The sequence below is a fragment of the Malaclemys terrapin genome, chromosome 17 (assembly GCF_027887155.1).
Source record: "Malaclemys terrapin pileata isolate rMalTer1 chromosome 17, rMalTer1.hap1, whole genome shotgun sequence".
NCBI classification, from domain to species: Eukaryota; Metazoa; Chordata; order Testudines; family Emydidae; genus Malaclemys; species Malaclemys terrapin.
The window spans coordinates 12,096,326-12,120,227 of NC_071521.1; the positions used below are offsets into that span (position 1 = coordinate 12,096,326).

Sequence of the window (23,902 nt, forward strand, 5' to 3'; positions counted from 1 at the left end):
GCTTAAAGTTGTTTTGATCTTACATCCCTGCTCAATTACAGAACATGTTCCATTTAAAGTTGTGCAATGCTTCACTATAATGTCATTTGGCTGCCTGCTTTGTCCACAGCTGGCAGCCCCCTATCAGCTCCCCTACGCGCCCCCCCTCCGCCCAGCGCCTCCCACCTGCCGGCAGACCTTGCGGATGAGCGCCTTCCCCCTCCTCCTCCTGCCCACGGCAATCAGCTGGCTTGCGGCGTTCAGGAGGGAGGGGGGAGGACTCGGTGCGCAGGCTCCCCCTGCCTCCCGAATGCCGCAAACCAGCTGATTGCCACGCAGGAGGCGGGGTAGGGAGGGGGAGTCTGCGCGCCGTGTCCTCGCTCCTCTCTCCCCCTCCCCCCCCCTTCCGAATGCCACAAACCAGCTGATTGCCACGCAGGAGGCAGGGGAAGGAGCGAGGACACGGTGTGTGGAGTAAAGGGGGGGGAAGAGGCGGGTTAAGCGGGGGGGGGGCTTGGGTGAAGAGGCGGCATGGGTGGGCCAAGGGTTGAGCCCCCGGCTCCTGGTGCTTGCAGAGTAGGGGAAACTGCTGCTGCGCAACATGCTTCTCCTAGCCTACAGCACCTTCAGCCTCCTTGCCTGCCTCATTGTCCCCAGTGCTAGTGGGCTGTGCCTGTGTGGGGTAAGACGGGGGCACCTCTCAACTATAGAACTGTACTGTATGGCAAAAAAAACATTCCCTGGAATCTAACTCCCCCCATTTACATTCATTCTTATGGGGAAATTGGATTTGCTTAACATCGTTTCACTTAGTCGCATTTTTCAGGAACATAACTACAACGTTAAGTGAGGGGAGTTACTGTACGCTGTTGAGAAAAAAATTGAAACACAGAACTTGCACCCAAACCCAGTTAGTTCACAGAAAAGGTGTTCCTCTATCACATATTAACTAAGGATAGCTCTAATGCATGTTTTATTTTATGAAAGATAGTTGTTTTGTCTTCTTCTTACAGAAAAATATCTGTTCTTCTCACAGATGTATTTGTTTAGCAAGTTAATCCATAGGGTCGTTTGTCTTTTAAGAAGGAAAAGTTTCTTTACCAAATTTACTCCATTAACATGCATTCTATACATAAATGTTTTGTTCGGATGTATTGAGATAAGATAATGTGTTCGAAAGATGTGACTGTTAGGGCTTGTATACACTACACAGTATTGTCGACAAAAGTCAGCTTTCGTCAGCAAAATAGTGGAGGTGTACACATTGAAATGCTCTTCTCACTGATGTAACTCCCCTATTTCACTGACAAAATAAAACCACCTCGAAAAGAGGCATAGAGCTTTTTGCAACATAATTAGAGTGACGCAGCATCAGTGTAGATAGCACTTGCGTATGTCATCCTAATTGGCCTCCAAGAAGTGTCCCACAGTGCCCATCATGACCGCACTGGTCAGCAGTTTGAACTTCACTGCCCTGAAGGTACACAGGCATGTGCCGCTCTCCCGTTTAAATGCCTGGGAATTTTTGAATTTCCTGTTTGGATGGCATAGACTGTTCACAAAGCATCTTCCCAGGTGACCATGCTGGCTTTCTGCAGCAGACAGGCTCCCACATGGAGTGCGCCGGAGCTGTTGGATCTGCTGGGTCTATGGGGAGAGGAGGCTGTGCAGTTGCAGCTTCGCTCAAGTCGTAGGAACTTTGATATCTATGGGCAGATTCCTCGTGGCATGCAGGACGAGAGACACAAAAGGGACATGCAGCAGTGTTATGCTAAGATCAAGGAGCTGCGGCAGGCATACCAGAAGGCAAGGGAGGCCAACTGTTGCTCTGGTGCAGCACCAAAGACATGCTGCTTCTACAAGGAGCTGCATGCCATCTTCGGTGGCAACCCCACCACCAAGAGCCCTATGGATACATTGGGCTGGAGGCAGCGATCAGTGGAGTCAACCCTGAGGATGAAGTGGTGGATGAGGAAGTGGAGTTGGAGAAGCGTGTGGGACATGCAACAGAGTCGTCCAGTGGTGTGTCAAGCCAGGATCTATTTTTGACTCTGGAGGGGTCTAGCCGGACCCAGCACTCTGGCTCATATGAAGCAGGAGAGGCAAGCTTTCGTAAGCATGCGTTTTGCTTTGATACTGCACAGTGATAGGAGATCGAGGTCTCATTTACTTTGTTATATGGTAGAGAAGGAATAAGAGAGAGAAATTAACAACAAAGCCTATGCAACTATGCGGAAAAGTTTGTTTATGTACACTGGGATGTCTTGGGAATCCTCCATAGGAAACTTTTGTGTAGGTACTCTGCAATCCTCTGCCAAAGGTTCTTTGGCAAAGCTGTCTTGTCTCTCCCCCTGCTCCATGCCAGCCGGCGATTATTTCTGCAGGGACCAAAGTGGCATACAGGTGAGCAGCATATGGACCCAGTCTGAAACTGCACGCATGCAGGAGATGCACCCTTGCATCCTGGGTTACCCTCAGAAGTGAGATATTGGGTTCGATTACTCAAGCCTGTGGAAAAAGGTGCCAATATTCAGAATACTCTCCCTAGGCGCATGTAGAGACCCTCTTCGCAAACCATCCAGTTAATGAAAAACTCAGGCTGGATAGCCTGAAAAGGAGATGATGATAGATAAACAAGAGTGGACGATAAAGCTACTGGAGGGCCAGACAAAGAGGCTCAAGTCCCTCATAGTGCTGCAGTCTGAGCACATCCGTGCATGACTCCCTCTGCAGCTAATATAGAACGCCATTTCATGCCCTTCCCAAACTCCCCCAACATATTCCTTGCATGTTCCTGTTCCATCGCAGTACCCCTTTCACTCCACCCCGAGAGCCTGGTTTCATGAAGAAAGCTGGAGTTACACACAACTGGAGAGTCTTAACCGAGTGACACTTCCTCATTGCCGTGTCTCCAGTTTGCCAAAAACAAACAAACAAAAGTTTTATCCTTTAATTAAAGTGTAGTCTTTGAAACAAAATGAGTCTTTATTTGTGTCATGCACATGGTAGTTGCTGCTAAAATTCAGATACAGTGGCTATAGGCAGGAACATTTGCTCACTAGAATTAAAGGTCAGGAAGCAAGCATTACAGAGGTCATTCAAGGTGGCAAGTAAACATTGTCTGTCTGAATGCATCACATAAAGACACATTACTGGGCCTCATTGTCAAAATGCTCCTTCAAAGCCTCCCTGATTCGAAATAGCCCCCCATTGAGCCCCTCTAATTGCCCTGGTATCTGACTGCTCAAAATAAGCAGCCAGCCAATCCACCCCAGCACTCCACCCCTGGGTAAACTTTTCCCCCTTCGTTTATAACAAAGCAAATGTTATGCAGGGCACAGCAGGCTGCTATGATCATTGGAATATTTTCCTCATTGAGGTCTAACCTGTCCAAAAGGCAGCGTCAGCAACCTTTTAATCTGCCAAAGGCATGTTCGGTGTTCATTTGCCACCTGCTGAGCCTGTTGTTGAAGCACTCCTTGTTACTGTCTAGGTTCCAAGTGTAAGGCTTCATGAGCCATGGGAGCAAGGGGTTGGCAGAGTGGGCATTGCACATCCCCCATTGGAATCTTCCTGTCTGGAAAGAAAGTCCCAGTATGCAGCTTTCTATACAGTCCAGTGTTCCTAAAGATGCGTGCATCATGAACTTTCCCTGACCAACCCACATTGGTGTCAGTTTGATCTGGGACCAAAATTGGGATATGCGTGCCATCTGTCACCCCACTGCCGTTAGGGAATCCCTTTGCTGCAAAGCCATCAATTATTTCCTGCACATTACCCAGAGTCATAGTCCGTTGTGGCAGGGGGCAATTAATGGCTCTGCACACTTGCATCACCGCAACCCCTACGGTGAACTTTCCAACTCCAACCTGATTCGTGACTGATCGGTAGCAGTCTGGATTTGCCAGTGTCCACACAGCAATTGCCACTCGCTTTTCCACTGTGAGGGCAGCTCTTATTCTGGTATCCTTGCACCGCAGGGCAGGGGCAAGCTCCGCACACAGTTCCAGGAAGGTGGCTTTGCGCATCTGAAAGTTCTGTAGCCACTGCTCGTCATCCCATACATACATCATGATGCTATACCATCATTCAGTGCTTGTTTCCCAAGCCCAGTACCAATGGTCCACCTTGTGCAGCTGCTTCGTGAATGCCAACTGTAATCTTGAATTGTTTCTTTCCATTGCACACAGCAGGGCAGGCACCACAGATTCACTTTTCTTCCCTGTTCATGAAATACTGCAGGACCAGCTGCATTGTGTTCATAATGCTTATCACCAGATTAGTCAGCAGTTCAGGATCCATGCTTTCAGGCAGAGATGGCAGGTGCACAGTTTACAGGGGCTATTCAAAAACGGCGCGAAATGAAGTCAGAAGCCCATGGAATGATGGGACGGAAATAACTGCATCATGAGATGGTGAGCATTCCCCAATGATGCACTGCAAACCATTCCCAGATCTCCCAATGGCAAAGGGTGGCTGGTTACACAGTGGGATAGCTACCCATGTTGCAGTGATCTCTCTGTCGATGCCAGAGCACCAACTATGGATGCGCTTCGCTGACACAAGGAGTGTTCTGTGGATGTGGACAACTGATGTAATTAAAGCAGCATATGATCGTCAACTTAACTCTGTAGTGTAGATAAGGCCTTAGTAAATAGGTTTCAGCATCAATTAGAAGATGAAGGGTATTATCACAGATAATGAGTGGTCAGTTCTTATGTGGCAGAAATGTTTGCTCTAGCTTTTCAACAGAACCACAAATCAAACTGAACGTTGCAGAAATTCGTTTATTTTAATTATTCTCATAATTATGGAAATGCTAAATTCTGAGTGTGGAGCTGGATAGCCTACCTGGATCTGGACTGGATTCAGCTTTGAAAATGAGCCAGCTTTCAGGCAAGGCTGAATGCACTGAGAACTGTTGATAGTGTGTGGTTAAAGGAACACAAGCCAAGACTCAAAACCTGCCCTGGCAGGAAAAGAGCAACCCTGCTTTGGGTAAGTGAGCTTTCATATGTAACCAGTGCAGAGATTAGACAGGAGTTCTTAGATGCAAGAAACTTTGGCATTTTGTTCATTGCAAGCACTAATAGAGTATTCCCAACCCCAAGTACAGTACTCAAAAATCATGAGCTTGTTATATATAATAAATGTGGGGTTCTTTTCATTTAGCTTTTGGGGTTTGAGCCTCTTGGGTGCACCTGAGCCATGTTTTCCAGCTTTCTACATAACCCTGATGGCTAGAAATTTGGCAGTTGTTTTTTTAAAATTAAAGCTGGGATTCTCATGTAATAACATGACTCCTGGAGTTGGGGCTTTAAGTAAAATACCAGATATTGTAAGACACATGAAAAAAAATCACAGGAGTGGGCAACACTGCCTTTTGTACTAAAGTACCTCAAATTAACTCTGAAATACATGTGGAGACTTCTCCTTGTGAGACTTCTGGAAAACCATTTTTGTTCCACTTCATTATTCTGTGTTAAGAACTGACAGGATATATTGGATATATTTAATATTCATTACACATTAGCTGGAAAGAAAACTGAAAGACTCTCCTGTCCACCTCCAAAGCTGCCAGTTTTTCAGGCTTAATTTATTTAGTGATTGCACTTGTTGAAAAGTAGTATACTTGCTAAGAATCAAATTCTCCCTTCTCCTCAGCATGCAGAACTCCAACTAAAATCACTGGGGAGTTGCATGGATTTATCTGGGACTAGAATTTGTCTCTGTATTTCTAATATACTTACTAGGAGCATGCTACTTTTTTCCATTCCTTTTCATAGTAACTCTAGTAAGGCAGATGTCATTATTTCAAGGCTAAACCACAGTGACTGTTCAGTGAACCTGTGTGGAATTTGCCTCTGCAGGCTTTGTCAGTAGATAGGATTAATTTGTTATGGACTTCTGAGTTCCTGTTCTGACATTCTTGCTGTCTGATACACAGAATGAGATGGTTATTTTTAGCTCCATTGTAGTGGTAGGCTGTTTTGACAATGTGGAAGGAATATTATATAATTAAAGGAGAAGAATCGAAAGGTTCAGAAGGACGGAATAAAGCACAAGTATATAATGTAATCTGATTTTTTTTTCTCTCTTACCACCCCCCAGCTCTTGCTTTCATGCTTATAATTAAACATCTTTAGAATTAGGCAAGTTTTAATGTCAAGCTAAGGTGAAACTAAAGTGCTTCAGTACCTCCTTTAAGGTTTATGGGGGTGATTTACACAGCACCTAATAGATTTACGAGCACAGATCTCATTAGCTTTCAATGGGATCCTTCCTCCTCAAGCCCTTAGGTGATGTTGAAAATCTTGTATCTTGTCTTTGCTTAATTCAGGTTGGATATGTGCATATCATCCTAGGCTTCTTCCATATGCTCAAACGAATTCAAACAAAAGCCACAAAATGTGGTCAAAGCACCACCCTTCTCTTTGAAGTGTAGTGACATGGCAGTATTCCTACTATCCATTAGCTAATGAGCCCTCTAGGGACTATGGCGCAATATCTCTGATGACCTGAGAGAGAGAAAATATCCATATGGTATGAAATGAAGAGCTTCCTCCCTAGAAAAGCCAATAGACTATATGTATATTAAGGAAGGATGATAGAATTTAAAGAATAATAATTTTCTCCTTTCTGTGCTTACAGATTTGAAACCTATATTCAGTGGGGTGAGGCTCATGATGGGACACTTTTAAAAACTATGGTGAATGGACTCGGCCAAAGTTTGTTTGCATTGCACCAGGGATTAATATTTTGTACATGCTAGATTTTGTTTAAGTGAGGGAGGGGTAGATTTACAGAACATCTCGGCTTCCCTTTAGGCACCAGAATAAGTGGCCAGCAGATGTCCAGCACAGGATGCGGAACACTCTTGCACATCTGGCCAGATTTGTAAGTGTTGAGAGAATTTTGAAAATCTGGCCCCATGTGCTTTATGAAAAGTAGGCTCCTTTAAAAATCACAGCCTGTGTGTTTGAAAAGCCCACTGGATTAAAATGCATTTATGTAATTGCTGTGAATCGCACATTAGCAATTAGAAGATTTGCATCTGAAAATTTGCTATGTTTGTAGATCTAATGCACAAGAATGTTATGTATCATTACTGTTTTGGTTGGTTAGTTATCTGATAATAGGTAAAATAATTGCATGCAATATGTGGCCATTTTGTGAATGAGGTAATTGTCTATATCAGGGGTTCTCAAACCTCATTGCACCGTGACCCCCTTCTGACAACAAAAATTACTAAACAACCCCAGAAGGGGGAACGAAAGCCTGAGCCCGCCCAAGTCCCACCACCCCAGGTGGGGGAGGAGGAGCAAAGCCCGAGCCCCACCGTGGTGGGGGGTGGGGGACAAAGCCAAAGCCCCAGGGCTTCAGCCCAAGGCAGGGGGCCTTTAACCTGAGCCCTAACACCCACTGCTGAAGCCCTTGGGTGTCAGCTTCGGCTCTGGGTGATGGGATTCAGGCTTCAGCTTCAGCCCCAGGCCCTAGCAAGTCTAAGCCAGCCCTGGCAGCCCCATTAAAATGGGGTTGCGACCCACTTTTGGATCCTGACCCACAGTTTGAGAACCTCTGGTCTACAGAAATTCAATATGGACAGAAGGGCACACTGCTTTTCACAACAGCAGAAGACTAATTAGCATTTAAGTTGGTTCTCCTTAAGACAGCAGCATTTATCAGAGCTTCTGATATCTGGTTTGCAATTGCAAGCATAGCAATTCTATAATGGAAGGTCTGTATTGCACAAGATTTTTTGTGGATGCCCATTAGTGAACTTGAGTGCATGCAAAAGGTGTTATGAGTCACCTAATGCAAGCTGCCCATTCAAGCACTGGTATTTTAATTTTTTTCAAGGGAAATAAACAGGAATACTAATGAGCATTTACATAGTACTTTTGATCTGTGGACTTCAAAACACTTTATAAAGGTGATTAAGCATCATTTTACAACTGGGAAACTGAGGCATGGGAAAGTGAAATGACTTGCCCAAGATCATATAGCAGCTCAGTGAGAGATCTGAGAAAAGAACTCAGATCTCTTGACTCCCATTTCAATGTCTTCTTCAGTGAACTATGTTGCCTGTTTGATTTCTGATTGCATTTGGTGTTAGTGCTACATACTTCTTGTTTCTTTAGATCAGGGGTGGGCAAACTTTTTGGCCTGAGGGCCGCATCGGCTTTTGGAAATTGTATGGAAGGCCGGTTAGGGGAGGGGTGTGTGGCCCGGCCCCCACTCCCTATCCACACCCCAACTTCTGGCTGCCTGACGGCCCCCCCAGACTCCTGGCCCATCCAACCCCCCCCGTTCCCTGACGGCCCCCCTGTGACACCTGCTCCCTGACCCCCTCTCCCCCGGAACCCCTGCCCCTGACTGCCCTGCGCCACCCCATCCAACCCCTCCTCTCCTCCCTGACTGCCCCCCAGGACTCCTGCCCCATCCAACCACCCCTTCTCCCTGACTGCCCCCAGAACCTCTGCCTCTGACTGCCCCACGCCACCCCATCCACCACCCCCCCTTCTTGACTGCTCCCTCACCCAGGGCACTTGCCCCCATTCAACCCCTGTTCCCCGCCCTCTGATTGTCCCAACCCCTATCCATACCCCCACCCCTGCCCCACCCAGCTGGAGCCAGTCACGCACTGCGCAGCACAGAGCACCAGGTCAGGCCGGGCTCTGCAGCTGTGCAGCCCCTCTGCCCGGAGCATTGCACCAGCGGCAAAGTGAGCTGAAGCTGCGGGGGAGGGGCCGGGGGCGAGCCTCCCGGGCCAGGAGCTCAGGGGCCGGGCAGGAGGGTCCCGCAGGCCGTAGTTTGCCCACCTCTGCTTTAGATGGTACTTAGTCCTTTGACCATTTAAAAATATTGGCGGTTAAAGAAGCAGTTGCTCTCAATGAGACCTTTGCACACTGGACTCCGATTTCACATAGGAATGATGAACTGGGTGCTAACAAACCCCTTGGCAATTAGGGTGGTTTTGTTAAGCTATCACATGCTTCACTGTGACTAGGAGACTTTTTCCTCCACTACTCTTACACTGTTGTTCTGTTTACAGCCATTCTTTTTATTGGTTTGCAACATATGTACAGATAGATTGTATTTGTGGCATTTCAGGATTCACAACTGGTAATAGAAGCCTTTAAATCGGGGTTCGAACCACCAGGAGATATTGACTTTGAAGACTTCACTCAGCCAATGAAACGCACTGTCTCGGAATCCAGCCTTTCAAATTCCAGATGGGATGGAAAATCTGAGCCCAGGCCTGGCAGCAAATCCAAGGGCAAATTGTGGCCATTCATCAAGAAAAATAAGGTACTGACTTGCAGGCTTCCTTTCAGTGTCAGTATGTTTGTAGCCTTTAACGGCTTTCTTGTTTAGTAAGCCTGGCAATTTAATTTAAGATTAAAAAAAAACCTGAACTTTAGTTTCAGAAAACTAATAGCTGATGTCCTATTATGGCGTTTTGTTATAGTCTTATTTTGTTGTTTACTTTTAAGATATTTTTATTTCTATATAATTTCTTAAATTGTGTTGCTCTTTGTTTATTTATCTTTTTAGTTGTCTTTGCCATGGTCCATTTGTTTCTAATTTAGATCTGGAATTGTATGCGTTTTACACAGTGCTGTGCATGCCAACTAACTAACTCTGTTACTTTTGGGCAGCTTCACTCCAGTATTCTGATACTTCTAAAACTCTCCTCAGCTTTTTATTTGCGTTCTCATTTCAATCTGTACCCTGGATACATAGGGTGACCAGACAGCAAGTGTGAAAAATCGGGACGGGGTAATAGGAGCCTATATAAGAAAAAGACCCAAAAATTGGGACTGTCCCTATAAAATCGGGACATCTGGTCACCCTATGGGTACAGCAGTTGGGGAACCTGGAAGTGGGGAATGGCTGTAACTCATCTTTTCACAGCACATCTAACTGAGCCTTTAACGCACTATTATCATTTATATCCATTAAACTCTTCTCTCCATTGTCATATTTTACACCATGATGCATGGCAACATTTATCTGGGATTATCGGTCTGAATCAGGATGACTAGACAAATTCTGCTCTCTGTCACACCAGTGCAAAACCAGAAAACTCCATTGATTTAGCCTCATTCCCTGTTGTGCTTCTCCTTCCCTAGCCATTGACAGCAATTGTAAAGTGAGAGCAGAACATTAACAAATCAGAATGGTACATTTGCTGATGTAAATGATCGCCCGAAATGCAGGGCAAGAGAGAATCATGCCCTCTGGTGCTTACACTCATGTAACCAACAGCAGAATGTGGCCTAATACCTCTCTCTCGTAAATTGGTAGTGTAATTTTAAAAAGATAAGTGTGGTGTGCATAGAGCAAGGTGACTTGAAAGCAGGAAGAATGAGGCTTGTTGTTTTCCAGATAATAGAAACGCTACTGGGCACTAAGGTACCTTCCTAATTTGATTGGTGTAAATTCAGGTATTTGAAAGATCTATACATGTGCGTCATTCTGACCGGCCCACAGAACTAGCGCAGAGTAACCTATGGGAATAGCGTTTGCATGCAAGAGCCTGCATGAGATTTCTGTCGAATTATTCCATGTTGTTTTTTTGTTGCATTACTTACTAAAGCTCCCACTTTTATCACATTCTTCTTTTAACACAAATCTTGAACACTGTTTTCCCTCCCTCTTTTTTGAACCATGGCTTTAAATATTTAATTATTTGTTTTTAATTGCTTTTCCTGGATTTTGAATATTGTTTTTGATGCTTATTTTCGTTTTGTGTTTTATCTTTTTATTTTGGTTTTTTATTCTATCACTTCTCCATCTCTTATACGTAGCTTATGTCCCTTTTAACATCCCCCCATCAGCCCCCTCCTCCTCCCCCTGCCTCTGCCTCACCCTCTGCTGTTCCCAACGGCCCCCAGTCTCCCAAGCAGCAAAAGGAACCCCTCTCCCATCGCTTCAACGAGTTCATGACCTCCAAACCCAAAATCCACTGCTTCAGGAGCCTAAAGCGCGGGGTAAGTTCTCCTCTGGATACCGCTTGCTGTCTGTCTTTCTTGCACTTTTATTGCACGTTCTGTTATGTAAAATCTTGTTTTGTGAATGAAGCCATTGTGTTTTACCATAACATACAGACAGACCCAAGGAATCCAATGCTATAAAGTCATTTGTAGTCAAAACCCCCACAACGAAACCACAAAAACAGATTCCTGTTTGAAATGACCGGTTCCTTTTGGGCAGAGGGTCACTTTCCTTTTCCAAAAGGTAGGAGACATGTAATATTAAATAACTCTTCACCCAGAGACAAAATAAGTACCTCACCGAGTAACACTAGGGCACAGAGAAGTTAAGTGAGAGTTTGTCCAAGATCACACAGCCTGTGGAAGAGCTGGGAAAGAACAAGCTCCCACTCCGTTGGCCCATGCTGCCTCCCCCAGATACAGGAGCACGAAGAATTGTATCCCAGCATTTCTAGATATGCCTTCCAGATGTTTCCCATTGAGCCTGCAGGATCTGTTGGATTCTGGACTGACTTTCGCTCCCCATGACTGAGAAAGGACGTGCACTATTTAGAATTCCATGCCGTATGTAAGAACTTTACCTCTACACTCAGGGGGCTACAGGACACATATAAGATCTCTTTTAAATAGCTCTGACAGAATGCGTCAGATATTGCATCGTGGTGCGGCTGCTTTGCAGTGCGCTACCAGTGCAAAGGGGCCCAAAAGCAGCTGCCATCGCCATGGGAGTTTCACCCCAGTGGTAGATCAATCCTTCAGTGACACGGCGCTGTTGTTGCAGGTCCTGTGCTCCTGCCCTCCTTGCTTCTAGCAAAGTGGACATGGCCAGGTCTTCCTCCACCCAAGTGATTCCTGCCTGACATATTGGCCTTTTGATGTAATTGGCAGCAGGCATAAATTAGAGGCCCTCTGGCTCTCTCACTTATTCCAGGCAGCCAGCCCAGATTGCATAAAGCCACTGTTGCACTGCTCTCCTCACCCAAAGCCAAGAATCTGGGCTAACATATATATGTGCACAGAGATGCTGATGTTTATAGAGCTATATACACACAAGCACCTAGTTAGATACCTGGAGAGAGAGAAACAGATTAGGGCTGTCAAACGATTAAAAAAAATTTAATTGTGATTAATCGCACTGTTAAACAATAATAGAATACCTTTTAGTTAAATATTTTGGGATGTTTTCTACATTTTCTAATATATTGATTTCAATTACAACACAGAATACAAAGTGCACAGTGCTCATTTTATATTTATTTTTGATTACATGTATTTGCACTGTAAAAAAAAAAAAAAAAACCCAAAAGAAATAGTATTTTTCAATTCACCTCATACAAGTACTGTAGTGCAATCTCTTTATCATGAAAGTTGAACGTACAAATGTAGAATTATGTTAAAAAAAAAAGAAACCTGCATTCAAAAATAAATCAATATAAAATTTTAGAGCCTGCAAGTCCACTCAGTCCTACTTCTTGTTCAGCCAATCGCTCAGACAAACAAGTTTGTTTACATTTATGAGAGAGAATGTTGCCTGCTTCTTGTTTACAATGTCACCTGAAAGTGAGGACAGTTCTCATGGCACTGTTGTAGTTGGCATCGCAAGGTATTTACATGCCAGATGTGTTAAAGATTCATATGTCCCTTCATGCTTCAACCACCATTCCAGGGGACATGCGTCCATGCTGATGATGAGTTCTGCTCAATAACAATCCAAGCAGTGCGGACTGACGCATGTTCATTTTCATCATCTGAGTCAAATGCCACCAGCAGAAGGTTGATTTTCTTTTCTGATGGTTTGGGTTTTGTAGTTTCCGCATCAGAGTGTTGCTCTTTTAAGACTTCTAAAAGCATGCTCCACACCTTGTCCCTCTCAGATTTTGGAAGGCACTTCAGATTCTTAAACCTAGGTCGAGTGGTGTAGCTATTTTTCAAAATCTCACATCGGTACCTTCTTTGTGTTTTGTCAAATCTGTTGTGAAAGTGTTTTTAAAATGAACATGTGCTGGGTCATTATCCGAGACTGCTATAACATGAAATATATGCAGAATGCAGGTAAAACGAAGCAGGAGACATGCAGTTCTCCTCCACCCCGCCAAGGAATACAGTCACAAATTTAATTGATGCATTATTTTTTTAACGAGCATCATCAGCATGTAAGCATGTCCTCTGGAATGGTGGCCGAAACATGAAGGGGCATACGAATATTTAGCATATCTGGCATGTAAATACCTTGCAACGCTGGCTACAAAAGTGCCATGCGAACGCCTGCTCTCACTTTCAGGTGACATTGTAAATAAGAAGCAGGCAGCATTATCTCCCAACAATGTAAACAAACTTGTTTGTCTTATCAATTGGCAGAACAAAAAGGAGGACTGAGTGGACTTGTAGGCTCAAAAGATTTACACTGTTTTGTTTTTGAGTGCAGTTATGTAATTAAAAGTTTACAGTTCAAAGTAGTACTAAAAATTAGTTTCCCCATCAAAAAACCACTGGAAATTTGAAAGTTTGTCATAAAATAAGTGCCAAATTACAGAACTTCCCTCACAAGAATATTTCCTATTGACTTCTGAGGGGGAAGCTCATTCTTTCAGTTCTACATTGGAGGCTTTACTTGTAGGGGTATCTCTGAGACAGCTGGATTCTGATAGGCTTGCTCAAGTTGAGTATCACCTTCCTCCGAGATTAGCTCAAGTGATTTAAATGTAGGGTGACCAGATGTCCTGATTTTATAGGGACAGTCCCGATTTTGGGGTCTTTTTCCTCATATAGGCTCCTATTATCCCTCCATCCCCTGTCCCAATTTTTCACATTTGCTGTCTGGTCACCCTATTTAAATGGGACTACTCAGAGAGTGAGCAAAGGTATAACAGTCTGGCCTTGTGAAAGGCATCAGTGCAGTTCACTGAACAGCGTTGCCAAAACAGTGTTGGGTATTTCTAGCTTGTAAAAATGTCTTTTTTATTTTGCACCACACAAAAGCCCTGTGGGTGCTTCAGAAATGTTTATTTCCAATGACAGGTTTCAGAATAGCAGCCGTGTTAGTCTGTATCCGCAAAAAGAACAGGAGTACTTGTGGCACCTTAGAGACTAACAAATTTATTAGAGCATAAGCTTTCGTGGACTATAGCCCACTTCTTCGGATGTATATAGAGTGAAACATATATTGAGGAGATATATATACCCACACACATACAGAGAGCATGAACAGGTGGGAGTTGTCTTACCAACTCTGAGAGGCCAATTAAGTAAGAGAAAAAAACCTAAAGCAAATACTCACCAGCAACCACACACCACTGAACAAAAACACTGACCCAGGAAACTATCCTTGTAACAAAGCCCGATGCCAACTCTGTCCACATATCTATTCAAGTGACATCATCATAGGACCTAATCACATCAGCCATACCATCAGGGGCTCGTTCACCTGCACATCTACCAATGTGATATATGCCATCATGTGCCAGCAATGCCCCTCTGCCATGTACATTGGCCAAACCGGACAGTCCCTTCGCAAAAGAATTAATGGACACAAATCTGACATCAGGAATCATAATACTCAAAAACCAGTGGGAGAACACTTTAACCTGTCTGGTCATTCAATGACAGACCTGCCGGTGGCTATTTTACAACAGAAAAACTTCAAAAACAGACTCCAACGAGAGACTGATGAGCTGGAATTGATATGCAAACTAGATACAATCAACTCAGGATTGAATAAGGACTGGGAATGGCTGAGCCATTACAAACATTGAATCTATCTTCCCTTGTAAGTATTCTCACACTTCTTATCAAACTGTCTGTACTGGGCTATCTTGATTATCACTTCAAAAGTTTTTTTCTCTTACTTAATTGGCGCCTCAGAGTTGGTAAGACAACTCCCACCTGTTCATGCTCTCTGTATGTGTGTGTGTATATATATCTCTATATGCATCCGAAGAAGTGGGCTGTAGTCCACGAAAGCTTATGCTCTAATAAATGTGTTAGTCTCTAAGGTGCCACAAGTACTCCTGTTCTTTTATTTCCAATGTTCATATACTTAGATAGTAAATATTTGGCTATCTAAGCAATTATGACTAATCGCTTTAAACATTTTGTTCATGAAATGTCATTATACACTAATCATATGATAGTACTAAGAGAGCCTCTATTCAAGCTTTAATGCCCCCTCAGCCAAATTCACACGCGTATGTTGTATACGGTATAGTTTTTAACTGAGTAGAGTGAAAGCTGAAATTATAAAGGTAAAAAGCTCACCTAGCTTTCTTTAGATTCACTCTAATTACCCACTGACACCTTCATTTAAAAAACAAAGCAAAAATATCTTGCTAAAGCCTCGTTAAACCTTTGGATGTGCTTTGCTGTATTTCACTTCCTTTTGTCGTTCGCTACCAAGATGTTTGTGTGTAAGCAGATACTTTTCCCTGTCTGATTCAGCGATACCACAAGCCAACGTTCGGAACATTACACGTTCTTCCGTGAGGCAAATTCAGGCCACTTCCTCCATATACAAGTACAGAGCAAAAGAGGCAACTAAGTTGTGTCAGTCTGCTATGGTTGTCTACAAAACTCATAAAGTTCACGTTCCATTGATCTTTGGTGGCCAGAGTTACTAGGTGAAATTCTATGGCTCATCGTTATGCAGGAGGTCAAGACTATCCAATCATAATGGTCTCTTCTGGCCTGAAAAACTATCATATCTATATAAAAGGAGTATGGCTGGCATGTGTTAGTGCAGATATGGTCTAACCCAACCCCTCGCGTTTAGTGCAGGTTGATTGTAGCCCTGGCAAGAATATCTGCATGGGGCCACAGCTGTGTCAGAGTAGACATCTGGATTAATGCTGCTTTTACAGTATTGATATTATAAGGTATGCCTGTCCTGCCCTCCCCCCACATCCCCCGAATCAACAGGACCTGAATTTGGCACATGAGGATGACCAGTGGTGTTACTGAAGGAATTTGGCAGGAGAAGGTTGGGAGAAGGTGCCTATACTGAAGAAAGCTTTTATTGATGCACAGATGAGAAGCTACAGGTGGAAAAGAAATACAGGAACCCTATAGAACAGTGCGATTTAGGGGATATTTGGCACAGCAAAAGTGTTTAGCTGACCAAAATGTTTCATTAGAGCTTGATGTTGTCTATTTGCTACCTCTGTTAGCTCAAAGAGTATGCGCATCCTAGCCAAATATCTTGCAATAGAGATTGCCAACATATTATGTAGATTCTTCAGTTAATCTAATCAATAAGGGACTGACTCTAAGAACATAAGAACGGCCCTACTGGGTCAGACCAAAGGTCCATCTAGCCCAGTATCCTGTCTTCTGACAATGGCCAATGTCAGGTGTCCAAGAGGGAATGAACAGATAGGTAATCATCAAGCGATCCATTCCCTGTCACCCATTCCCAGTTTCTGGCAAACAGAGGCTAGGGACACCATCCTTGCCCATCTTGGCTAATAGCCATTGATGGACCTATCCTCCATGAACTTATTTAGTTCTTTTTTGAAGCCTGTTATAGTCTTGGTCTTCGCAACATCCTCTGTCAAGGAGTTCCACAGGTTGACTTTGCGTTGTGTGAAGAAATACTTCCTTTTGTTTGTTTTAAACCTGATGCCTATTAATTTCATTTGGTGACCCCTAATTCTTGTGTTATAAGAAGAAGTAAATAACACCTTCCTTATTTACTTTCTGCATACCAGTCATGATTTTATAGACCTCTATCATATCCCCCCTTAGTCATCTCTTTTCCAAGCTGAAAAGTCCCAGTCTTATTAATCTCTCCTCATTGCAGAAGCCATTCCATAGCCCAAATCATTTTTGTTGCCCTTTTCTGAACCTTTTCCAATTCCAATATATCTTTTTTTGAGATGGGGCAACCACATCTGCACACAGTATTTAAGTACTCTGCCAGCTTTACTCATATTGACTCATTGGTCCCTTAGGGCCCAATCCAACTCCCATTAAAATCAGTGGAAAGGTCACCATTGACTTCACTGGGAGTTGGGTCTGACCCATACTATATAAATACTCCCCTTAATTTCAGTGGGAGTAATTGCATAGTAAGAGACTACTCAATTTGAGCAAGTTTGGGAGAAACTGGATCTAAACAACTTAAGTCAACAGATGCGAAATTGCACATGGTGTGAAATTCCCATGGTAATTGGCACTTTGCTATCCAAAAATAGATGAAAACTATACAATTACTACATAAATCCCAGGCATTCAGAATGGATTTGGCTGTTTAGCAAATTCTAGTGAGTTCCACGTGTAATTTTTATTTAGCATAGGGTGTTACACAGCTTGGGGATGTGGAGAAATAATTCCTGAATTTAAAAAAGAAATAGCACAAAACTGTTAACAAATATTCAAAGAAACGATGTGAGATACCGGTCCTACATTCAACCTGTTTTGAGTTAGGCCTCCAAACTGATGATTTCTTGAATCCTTCTCCTTGGGAAGAGGCAAAAGTCCATCCAATAATCAAGAGCAGACATCAGCTTACTTCAAAGGGTTTCAGTCAGCATCAATATGAAGGGTCACTGGCAACTTGAAATCCTAGTCAGTCTTTAAAAATGTAGTTAAAAGTAGTTGCAGGTGCCTGCATCCTGCAAATTTCTGTGGTTTTTCAAATAATATTTCCCATAACATTTTTCTCTCTCCCTTTTTGCTCTGAAAGACCCACACAAATAGAAGAAATTGACAGACAGTACAGGGGAAACAGTGAAACTGATCTATACTAGGTGCTGTAATCAACTAGAAATGGAGAAAGATTGTTTCTCTATTTTCTTTTAATTATAGTCATTTTAGATGTTACGTGTAAAAATAATGTTTTTTTTTTAAATCAGGCAGAAGTATAATCTTTAAGTTGACTGTGTCCCTTCAAGGAAGGTACAGGGGGAAAAAAGCATATGCAGAAAATAAGGAACCACTTACATAACTCTTAGTTTCATTTATGCTTGCTCTGTATTTTCAAATGCCATTTTTAAGGGCATACAAAATCCAGTTCTTTGTTACTTGATATTAATTTTATGTTGTTTTATTTTACAATTGCTGAGTGGCAGTAACACAAGCTTTTTCATTTAAAGAGCAGCTCTTTTAAACAGAAAAATCCAGATTTTACCTATATTACTAGGCTCAACCAGATACTGTTCTCCAGGCCATCCCAGTAAAAATGAGGGATTTTGTGGTTTCTTTTCTAGTGGAAGTTGTTGACTTTATTACAATGTAACTTTTCTTTCCATTGCACCAGTTAATACGTTTTCTTGATCATTTTATCTCACCTCTGTGACATACTGTTCACCCTGTTCATTGATGTGCATACTGTTCACCCTGTTCATTGATGTGCCACCTTAACTATCAGTCCGCCTGTAGTAAGTGTTTCTTCATTATGGGTGATATGTAGCGTCCGCATACAAGAATCATAGAATATCAGCGTTGGAAGGGACCTCAGGAGGTCATCTAGTCCAACCCCTTGCTCAAAGCAGGACCAATCCCCAGACAGATTTTTGCCCCAAATCCTTAACTGGCCACCTCAAGGATTGAACTCACAACCCTGGGTTTAGCAGGCCAGTGCTCAAACCACTGAGCTATCCCCCCTCCCTGGAGTAATTGCATCCCTTGCCCTTGGGAATGTTCATTATTTTAATACATACCCTGTGCCAAGACCAGTTTTTTAAAAAGCCTTAATTTATTCTGGCCTGAACAAAGAATAGTTTCTAACTTGGCATGTTTAATCTAGTGTTTAAAAATATGATGCTTAGTTAATTTACCAAAAGAGAAAAAATCCCTCAGAAGTTATCTGGTATCTTGCAGGTTCCCACCATCACACCTAAAGGTTAATTAATCCCAGAGCTGTCTTTTTGCTGTAGAAACAGTAAATGTTGAGGTGTCCTTGTTAGTCTCCTCTTTAACAAGTGTGTGTTTTCTCTTGCTGACTCACCGGCAGACTCACTCTTTGTATTTTCACAAAGAACTCATGAAGAGGACTTTAGGGAAACCCACGTGTGCCGTTGAGGCTAGGGACTATGTTGTAAGTTTGTGTATGGTGTGATCAGCCCATACAGTTGCTGCACAGTCACTAACCCCACTTACAACACTGCAAAAGGGTGCTTCAGTGGAAATGAGGTTCGCAGAAGGCATAAGGAAACTGCAAATTCATTGTGAGGAGAGCCATGATTTACTGATAGAAACAACTGATCCTGTGAAAGAGGGGCAGCTGTCAGTACTGGAAAAGCTGGAATTGGCACCACTAAAATGGTTAAACATGGGAAATTCAGACCACAGTGGAACCTGCTTAAAGTGAGTTTAGCTGTCGCAAACCTCTATAGGAAAGTATAACCCCGAACTATTTCAACCCACTGCAGTGTGCTAATTGCAAGACTGGTTAGACTTGTAGGCTGACCTCTGCTATACAGTGAGGTTTTTCTGTGTAAAGGTATTCTAAGAGGGTTCCACTCTGTTAAGAATATTTTTGTGGCTTTTCGTAAATATAAGCCTGTCCATGCAGAATGGCCGTGCATTCATATCAGTGCAGTGATACTGTGCTGTCTACAACAGAGCTTTAACTTGCACTGCTACCACCACTAAAGCTTCCCTGAATTTCACGTAACATTTGTGGTTCATGGGATCAAGAGCTGTGACTTCTAAACAAGATGCACGAAGCCAGACTGTAGAGGAGATCGTTACAGGATCAAAGATGAAACATTTTAGCCTTTGATAAACCCGACGTCCAATCCCCTGTCTTTTGTAAGTGAGGTTAGTGTCCGTGATTGTCCAATAACACATGGACTCGTTGGCTTTCGTGCTCTGTCATGTGTTATTGAAGCTTGTGGCTCTTAGGCTCTTCATTGTTCCCTGCAATGCTAAGTTAGACCTGTCTTAAAGGGACAGTTGGGTGGGATTTGCTCATTACATTTTCTAGAAATGTCACTCTCTAATCGTTTGAAGAAAAATCCCCATTCTCCCATGAACTGAGCAAATCTCTAACTGTGGAAACCCAACAGAATTGGCCAAAAAAAAAAAGGGCAGTCATTTAGTAGCTACATTTAATACACGTTTGTTTTCAGTCTTCTCAGAGGTACAGCAATTGAATTGCTGCCATATAATGTCAATGTTTTCCAAAACCAGAAAACTTTGAATCTGCTTTTAAATTCAGCATTTCATTGTTTTCATTTGATTTACAACCTATTAGAATCTCTACTGCTTTGTTATTCATGCTGTGTATAACAATGCCTGTTGTACGTTTTTGGGGGGGTTATTAATCAAATTTCTGATTTTCATAATACTTAACAAACAACAACATACGTATTAGACATGCGATGTCTATTATTCCTTAACATTTGCTGAATTTACAGTAAAAGAATAGTTTTAATGCTGATGACTCTTTGGCCATAGTTTAGTCTTTAGAATGATTAGTGTTTAGAATGTAGCGCATGTAGCAAACATTTGTGCATTATAGAGTGCTTTGTAGGTAAATATTTTTTCTGCACCATAACTGTTGTGTGTATTTATGTACAAGGATCTCAACTTGTGCTGATCATGTCTATGCTAAAGTTCACAGGAATGCTAAAGCAATTATGAAAATAAGGGCTGCCTAGATTTTAATTTCTTCAGCAAGATATTTAGTAGGTTCCTCTTTTCATTTATATAATTATTCCTCATCTTTCAAAAATAGATTACTTCGGTTTGGTTATTTCAAGGGCCTCTTCATTTCTTGAGTTAGACTTCTCTGGGCTTTGGGGTTAGGGCCATATTTTTATTTACTGGCTGAATTAACTTCAGGGGAACCTAGCTGACCAGTTTAATTATCACAAAAATGCAATTCAGGATGGATCAATTCATGGGGAATCTATCATTATTTGTTTTAAGACCACATTTTTGTTTGAATGCTTGGCTTTTTATTTTAATATAAAATTAGACTCTGCCAAGTGACTGTAAAATAACCGTGAAAACTTCATAAAGATTAAAATGCAATGTCAAAAAAAGATGTGCTTAACTTGTGCTTCCACTGCCCTACCATTATTTTAGGTCCAGTCTTAGAGAACTGTGCTTGCCTAAAACTGGCACTTCTGTTCGCTTATTAAAGATCAGAACACAGTAACAGTGGACTTCCCAGTTTTTAATTGCATGAAACTTTTGAATGCAGAAGTTCACCAAAGTTTTAAATTATGGTTTAGCTCATGGTGTGAGCGGAGTGCCTGCCCTCCATGTTCCATCTGGCTTTCTTTGCTTCACCACAGAGTATATTCAAATACATTTATATGTTCTAGGGGTTTGCTACATAGTTTGTGCATCTCAGCCATTACGCCTGAGAGGCTTGCAATAGTCAGAATGCAGATTATCGGAGAATGAGGTGGGATGAGCTCTTAAGAAACAAAGTTGGATTCTTCCCTCCCTTCCATGCAATAACCTTTAAAACCCAGTTTCTTGTATTAAACAGCAGTTAAATCATGCCCCTAAGTCCAGTATGGAATGGTGCTGAAATACTTCTTTGTATTCTGTGCAGCTCCTGGAAAGCACCCTGTGTTGCAGCTGTGACAGTGGCTTTGCAACACTAGTAAGAAGACACTGTAGTTTAGGTAATGAGGTACTGCAACACCATTTAAGATAGCTGTAGTCCTAATTTTTTTAGGACAGGGACAAATCACTCGTACGGCCTTTAATGCACAACGCTCAGGCTCTTAGTATCCAGGCTAATTGAATGATAAGGTATTGGCTGTACATAAAGAAATATAGTAGCCTTTGAGGAAAGGGATTGTATGTATCACATAAGGGACTTGTATATCTGTCGATAGCATGGGCATGGAGATAAAAGTGAAAATCCTAAATGGAAATAATTGGGTAAAAAGAAGGATAGAGATTTTCTTTTCTTTGCTGTGATCTTCTCAGACCTTATAATATAAACAAGCTTGATTAGTAGTTGGATGGGAGACCTACAAGGATGTCCTAGGTGCTGCAAGAAGTGGTGTTGGTTATTACACAGAGGACACTCTTCCCTCTTAATTAATGCTCTAGCATGGTAGTAAAGGAATACTGTCTTTTGGGTGGAGATGTGCAAACTAGGCCCCGACCACTTGGAATCATTATAGATCCCATGGCATGTTTTACAGGAGGGGCCCAAGGGTTAGTCCCCATGTCCTGGCAGAATTTCAATTCATTATTTTCCACTTCCTGTCCTAATGAGTTGTATAGCATGTCTGGCACCTGTGATGTGTGTTGGGCGCCACCCTAGCAGAGGCTGAATTTCAGCACCGCCTCAGTGTTGAGTGTGGTGACTCACCTAATTATGTAAGTATTGCAAAGCACCAGTTTTTCTGAGTGCAAGGTGCTACTTAAAGGGGATACGCTATTGCTATCTTAGCCATTGAAGTAAGTCAGCCTGAGTCACGTTTTCACCTGCACTGCTAAAGCAAATATGCAAAGGTGTAACATGTTTTCCTTTTCCACTTCCACTGATGAAATGGCAGCCGAATGGTAGGGTTTGGCCCATCTTGTGAACTTTTGCACAGATCTATTACTAGTGTTACCCATTTTCACATACCAGCAGTGAGGAGAATATGTGTGTCGTTTTATTATAACAGTAGGACTGAAGAAGTTCCTCTTCTACTGATGCGCTTGTTTTTTCTCTTTTTTCCTCTACCCCTACAATTTTTACATGAAGCTTTCTCTCAAGCTGGTAAGCACAATTACAGCATGTTTGTCCTGTGTTTTTAACCACAGTTTTCTGTGTGTGTTTTTCTGTGTGTGCACTATGACACCTACAACATGACTGACATTAATTTTAAATTTGTTTCTTCTCTGTGTTTGCTTTGTTTGACATTTATCAGATAACTTTGAATACGCAGGTCTGGAATCTAATAGAGGTGATCAGAATTCAGTCTTTCTAATAAGCTGCTAAAAAATTAACTCTAATTTATAGTGTAGTTTATCTTTATTTATTTTTTGTAATCTAGGGCAGGGGTTCTCAAACTTCATTGCACCGTGACCTCCTTCTGACAACAAAAATTACTACATGACCTGATCAGGAGGGGGAAACAAAGCTTCAGCCCGCCTGAGTCCCACCTCCCCGGGTGTGGGGGGGGCCCAAAGCTAGAGCCCCACCACCCTGAGCGGGGGTAAGGGGGGGCAAAGCCAAATCCCAGGGCTTCAGCCCATGACAGGGGTCTGTAACCTGAGCCCCGATGCCCACGGCTGAAGCCCTTGGGCATCGGCGTCAGCCCCGAGCGGTGGGACTCGGGGTTCAGCCCCAGGCCCCAGCAGGTCTAAGCTAGCCCTGGCAACGCCATTAAAATGGGGGCCCGACCCACAGTTTGAGAACCGCTGATCTAGGGCTATAAAAATGTAGCAAAAATTACACCAATCAGTTCTGTTGCTGTACCTGAAATATACATGGGAGAATTAATGTTGTAAGTGTCTCTGCTGTGGCTGTGCTGTGGCCCTTTTATACAGAGAAAAGTAAAAGCCTTTTACCCGACTGCAACACAGTCATAAATTGTATGTTTTCCATGTTCAGGTACTAATAATCACTGGAAGTCTGAATCATTGTTACCTGCATTTTACAGCCCTATATAGTCCTCCAGAAAAACTAACAATGAAATTAATTTAAAGTTAAATAAACCTTAACCAAGAAGGTTAACTCAGTTTGATTTAAATTTGCAAATGATCGTGTATATATGAATCCTAAATCTAGTCTTGGAGACAACCAGGATGATATCTCGAAATACGGTAAGAGAACGCATCGCAAAACTGAAAAGGAGAGCCCGTGTGAACAGAAATGATGTGATGTTGTATTTTACATCCAAGACAGCATACTGTTAAGGCAGAGTTATCCGAACCTTGGTATGTTTTGGATAACTTGTCTTGGCTTTCTTGCCACACCTGATCCTAGCCAGAAGAATTCAATTTAAATAGTTTGCTGAATCATT

The 23,902-nt window shown here is 42.6% G+C and overlaps 1 protein-coding gene across 9 annotated transcripts in view; it reads left to right on the top strand.

Moving 5' to 3' along the window:
• The window catches only part of FNBP1 (formin binding protein 1), a 154,189-nt gene that overhangs the window by 110,214 nt on the left and 20,073 nt on the right, over positions 1–23,902 (top strand). For 3 of the 9 annotated variants that reach the window (XM_054007525.1, XM_054007522.1, XM_054007523.1), the window contains exons 9-11: positions 9,094–9,291; positions 10,794–10,976; positions 22,639–22,653. In XM_054007525.1, coding sequence (XP_053863500.1) covers positions 9,094–9,291; positions 10,794–10,976; positions 22,639–22,653 — 396 coding nt within the window. The remainder of the gene's footprint in view (positions 1–9,093; positions 9,292–10,793; positions 10,977–22,638; positions 22,654–23,902) is intronic. The other 6 variants (XM_054007528.1, XM_054007529.1, XM_054007526.1 and 3 more) reach the window with 3 other exon arrangements.